The sequence below is a fragment of the Nicotiana tomentosiformis genome, chromosome 7 (assembly GCF_000390325.3).
Source record: "Nicotiana tomentosiformis chromosome 7, ASM39032v3, whole genome shotgun sequence".
NCBI lineage: Eukaryota > Viridiplantae > Streptophyta > Magnoliopsida > Solanales > Solanaceae > Nicotiana > Nicotiana tomentosiformis.
In genome coordinates, this window is record NC_090818.1 from 102,096,248 (window position 1) to 102,101,379 (window position 5,132).

Below are 5,132 nucleotides of genomic sequence, written 5' to 3' on the forward strand. Positions count from 1 at the left end.
GAGTGCGAGTGCTGAGTGAATGGAATGGCTGAGTGACAGTCGTCCTGAGAGGATGCATTTGATTTCATTCCTATTGCACTATAGTTGTCATATATCACTGTGTTGGAAATTTCTGAGAGATATTATCTCCTGTTTCAGTTGAACTTGATATGAAATTACTGTTTGGGCCTTAATTGTTAAACTTACAAGAATGACTACTTTCTTATGCTGGAAATTATTGTAATTGGACTTAGTTGTGAAGCTCATCACTATTTTCAGTTCTTTATTTAGTATTGTTACTTGCTGAGTTGGTTGTACTCATACTACATCTTGCACCTCATGTGTAGATCCAGGTACTTCTGGACACGGCAGTTGCTAGTTCTTGGAGTTTTATCTGTTGGAGACCATCGAGGTAGCTGGTTGACGTCCGCAGACCTTGACTCTCTTTCCCTTCAGTTTTTGTACTGTTCTACATTTTCAGACAGTGTTCTTAGCAGTCAGACTTTGTTGTCATTTAGATGCTCATGTACTCCGTGACACCGAGGTGTGGGAATGTATCTTATGTCAGTAATTTGTGAGATATTTCTATGGAAATTCAAATATTATGATTTCAAACTTAAGAGGAAATGTGGTTTATTGAGGTTGTCGGCTTGCCTAGTATTGAGATAGGCGCCATCACGACAGGTTAGGATTTTGTGTCGTGACACAAAGTCAATAGGTTCCCGATCAATTATTTGACGTATTCAATTATTCTATGTTCAATTATTCGAAGTATTAAATTTCTTCAAACATTCTGATAGATGTTTCAAACATCATTGGTTTGTTCCATAAAGATATGATCCAAATATCCATTAAAACCATCCAAAAAATTAGATAATATCCGTAAAAATAAACTTAAACAATAAAAATGGTAAATCGTCTATTTATACCATCTAGAAATAATATAAAAATATGCATCAATTACAAATCATATCATGGTTCCATGTTCTTGTGAAAGATATCCCCAACCATTTTCTCTCTAAACTCGCTAACAATGTTGCCATTCATCTTATCCATCAGAGCGTTGGTGATGAGATGCTCAATGAACATTAAGGATTATGCTCCACAACTACTATATGTGTCATCTCATGGAAGATCAAAGACCCTTTCAGGTATCCAATCAATGTTCAAGGATTCTTTAGGCAAGTGCATGAAAATGCCACATGATCGGAGGTATCTTGGGAATATTGTACCAATGGGATACAAATATTCACCCAACTTTTCATCAGTGTACACATAGGTATTGCAATCGTAAATAAGCATCTTTGACTCTTCAACAAGAAATACAACTGTGACATAATGGTTCCTCTCAATGTTGTATACACAAAATATCCTCTTCGCACCATTCCAAGGTCGGCCACCGCAGAAAGGCATCTCTCCTCGAGCATACTTTAGATCATCCTTATGAAATTGGTACTCATTCAAGATCATGGGAAGATATGGAGCAACATTCACCTTGTCCACCCCATCACACAGAGTTTTATAGTGTTCCTTTAAGATATAAAGGAAATTACAATCCAGGATGATATCTACTTGATCATAGTGCTTGGGGTACCTTCTGTGTCTAATACGCATAAGAGATAAGAAATCCTCCATGTGCCGCATAATCAAAATAACTAAATTACTAATCCAAATACTAGTATTAAACATCAAACATCCATAAACATCAGTCACATATCCATTAGGATATTTCAAATATCTTACAGAATGTTTCAAACATCTTACAGAACATCTTACACTGGAGCAAGTGAAATAATGAAACATTAGTTTAATTCAAGGATTATCTGATTCTTATTTCATGATACTACAGACATGAAACACTTCTGCCTGAAACTTTCTAATAGAGATACAAAAGATTTTGAACATTAAACTTGCAAAGACTAATCTTATTGTGGATCAAACAATTCAACAAACCATACACAATCAATCTAGAGGATGTTTCAAACTGGGAAGTAAAAATCAAATCAAGATGAAAGGGTTATGAATATGTACCTTATCCTCCAACCAAAATTGAGAATCTTGAATGTTCTTAAAGTTTTCATAATTGAGCATCCCACATGTGAATGTATATGAGGCCTCCTATTTTTTATAAATGTCACGAGGGAATTTCTCCTCTCCCAGTTAATCGGTTTATAAATATAAACTTCCAGCCTCTCCTCACTGACTGCTATAAAGGTTTCTTCCTTTCCAGTTTTCTTCCTCTTTTTGTTCCTTTTTTTTTCTTTTGTGTAAGGATCCTGAATAGCTCGGGGAAGAACCACATGTCTCTTTGATAGCTTTTGAACCAAGTCATCCATTGTCTTATGCATAGAGTTTAACTGATCATTCATAAGGTTCAACTGACACTGCATGTCATCCCTCCACTTTATTTGCTCCTTTTCCTTTTCCTGAAAATCAGGGCATATGCAAGGACAATGGATACTAAATATACCCATAACAACACGATCTTTTATTTCATCACCCATTTGTTTCATAGAAGCAACTCCTCTGCCATCATCATAATTAGACCCCCTACCATTATCATCATTAAAGTGCATTCCACAATCACCATCATCGTCATCAATAGCTGCTTCTCCCATTTTACCATCTCCACCAATAGATTTTTCTGTTCTATCATCATATCCTCCAACCACATGACTATCTCCAACTTGTGGGGTTTGCAAACTACCCTTCTCTATCTTAATGGCACCACCCAAATGCCTTAAGTCTGTCACTCCATCCAACTCTTTACTTAGGTTATCTATCATCATGTCCTCTTTGTCAGATAAGATAACAAGATTTTAGATATAAGGCTCCATCTTTTTAGCCTCTATAGGGTAAAGAAAAGGGTGTACCACCTGGGTAGATAACAAAAAATATTATACGCAAAAAATATTAGAGGCATGCTTAATGTTTAAAATACTTTTTGAAGAATATTTAAAATACATCCACATACTGTTTGAAAGATGTTTCAGCCATTATGTGGATGTTTCAAATGTCCTGTGGATAATTTTTGAAAGATGTTTGAAACATCATGTGGATGTTTCACACATCCTATACTTGCTTCAAACATCCTAAAGAGATGTTTCAAACATCCTATGGAGATGTTTCAAATATCTAATGTTTGAAATATCTTTCAAACATTAAACATCTATCAGAATGAGCCTTACCGGACGATCTTTGATTTAAAATGGATCAGGCATGTCTTTTTCTATATTTTCAAATATCCACCTCCTCATCCTCGGCAATGTCCTCTCTTTTGGATAGTCTTTTAGCCGCAATTGAGGTATGACTTCAAATGCCCAAGCCTACATTGTGTGATAAAAAAGTAAATATAAAATTATATAAATAACACTAAAATAGAAGTAATGAACAAGATTTATTTAGTTGCCATGAAAGCCCAAGGAAATCCGTGGAGGTTATACGAGTCACCCTTAGATTGTTGACGCTCTTTCATATCTTTCATAAGATAACCAACTGTCAATCGGAAACTATTTTGGCCCCATGGATAATGATAGAAATCCTCTTCTGTGGAGGCCAATCTAACTGTAGCTTCAGACACACCATAGTTCGAAGCCTTTGCCAATAAAATACAGTGGATAAACCAAATCAAGCATAATGCATACTTGTATTTTTCTATCTTTTTGGATTTAGATTTTATCAACTCAAGCACTATTTTACCAGTCACAGGCCTTTTTCCTTTGGTAATAAGTTTCCACAACTTTTCACCATCAAGAAGGTACTTTTGAAGCTTCGAATTCGTGTAATAATGTCCACAGTTGAGTCCAGTTATTATGGAGAACTCACGAAGGCCGAAGCAAATTGGTAATCTTTATAATCAAACCATAACTCCTGAGTCTTCTCACATAATACTCTACGGAGTAGAAGGCCATGCACTATAGATGCTTGAAATAGTGGCCTCTCAGGCAAATCCAAAAAATGCCCGAGAAGACTACTCCTAAACTTGTTTTCGAGGCCCTCATCCTGCAACAACTTTCGGAACTCACCCATACCTGCTAATCCTAATGAGGATCTCACAGTGATCTTCTTGTTGAAGGTCTCATTATCATCTAAAAATATCTTCTACTTTAAGGGTGAAAGTTCCGATCGAAGTTTTAAGATTTCAACCTCGCAACTGTCAGACTCATCCTCAGGCATCTCATCTTGTACATATAAAGGTGTTGATTAATCAAAGGCACAAGAATAATTAATTTAATAATTAAAAAGATCTCTTTACAATCATGTTTAGTGAAACATCTTAGGAAATATTTCAAACATGCAGACATAAACTTTAAATATCCAGAGAGATGTTTCAAACATCTATAGAGATATTTCAAATATCTAGAGAGATGTTTGAAACATATTAAGCTTACCTCGACAGATTGAGAATGTGCATTGCCATTCTTTCTCTTTTTTCTTCTTTTTGCCGCTGCCTCTTCTTCTTCTTCTTCTTCTTCTTCTTCTTCTTCTTCTTCTCTTGAAGCTTCTCCTTCGGTATTTCCTACTGATGCTTCATCATCAATATATGTCTCATCTTCTCTTTCATCAATTGTTGTCTCCTCTTTTGATTCTTCTCCATCAATATTTGTCTTTTCTTCTCTTACTTTCCTTGTTTCCTCTTCTTCTTCCTTTTATGTTTCCTCTTCTTTTTCTTTCTCTGTTTTTGCTTCTCTTGCATTCCCTCCTAGTACATTCTCTGTTTCCTCTTTATTTTCTTTCTCAATTTTCTCTTCATTTTCGTTCTCTTTTTCTTCTTCTCCAACATTCCCTCCTTCTACTACCTGAAGAGGTTTGGCTTCCACTTCAGCTACAATTGATTTTTGTAGCTCATCCTCTTGAGATATCTTAATTCTTTTGCTAGATCTTTTAGAAGGAGATTTATCTCTTCCTCTTTCACCTGTCTTTGACACACGTCCTTTTTTCATTTAATCTGCACACACAAACAAGTAACGACCATCAATAAAATAAACAAATAATTTGTTCCTAACACATAAAAAAATAAAACTATAAATATTTAAGTTTTCTTTGGTGAAACATCTTAGTGAGATGTTTGAAATATCTCAGTAAAATATTTCAAACATCTCAACAAAATGTTTCAAATATCTCATTAAGATGTTTTAAGATGTTTGAAACAT

At 35.1% G+C, this 5,132-nt stretch overlaps 2 protein-coding genes across 2 annotated transcripts; both read right to left on the reverse strand.

The window, feature by feature from the left end:
• Nucleotides 1-1,104: 1,104 nt before the first annotated feature.
• On the reverse strand, nucleotides 1,105-3,547 carry LOC138896111 (uncharacterized). The gene is made up of 3 exons (XM_070180891.1): nucleotides 3,168-3,547; nucleotides 2,011-2,855; nucleotides 1,105-1,756 (listed from the first exon to the last, which is right to left on the reverse strand). Exons 2-3 carry the CDS (start codon nucleotides 2,766-2,768, stop codon nucleotides 1,105-1,107), a joined length of 1,410 nt encoding a protein of 469 aa, XP_070036992.1. The 5' UTR covers nucleotides 2,769-2,855; nucleotides 3,168-3,547.
• LOC138896112 (uncharacterized) lies at nucleotides 3,377-4,922 on the reverse strand. Its single transcript, XM_070180892.1, has 3 exons — nucleotides 4,689-4,922; nucleotides 4,371-4,625; nucleotides 3,377-3,574 (listed from the first exon to the last, which is right to left on the reverse strand). Exons 1-3 carry the CDS (start codon nucleotides 4,920-4,922, stop codon nucleotides 3,377-3,379), a joined length of 687 nt encoding a protein of 228 aa, XP_070036993.1.
• Between the last annotated feature and the right edge of the window lie 210 nt (nucleotides 4,923-5,132).

Excerpts from the sequence above, each read along its gene's own strand:
- LOC138896111 (XM_070180891.1), bottom strand. The coding sequence starts at position 2,768 with ATGATGATAGATAACCTAAGTAAAGAGTTGGATGGAGTGACAGACTTA. Across the intron at positions 1,757-2,010 it reads AATTTTGGTTGGAGGATAAG|TGTAAGATGTTCTGTAAGAT; the intron begins GTACATATTCAT and ends CACTTGCTCCAG.
- LOC138896112 (XM_070180892.1), bottom strand. The coding sequence starts at position 4,922 with ATGAAAAAAGGACGTGTGTCAAAGACAGGTGAAAGAGGAAGAGATAAA. Across the intron at positions 4,626-4,688 it reads ATAAAGAGGAAACAGAGAAT|GAAGAAGAAGAGGAAACAAG; the intron begins GTACTAGGAGGG and ends GAAACATAAAAG. Across the intron at positions 3,575-4,370 it reads CACATTCTCAATCTGTCGAG|GCTTCGAACTATGGTGTGTC; the intron begins GTAAGCTTAATA and ends TTATTGGCAAAG.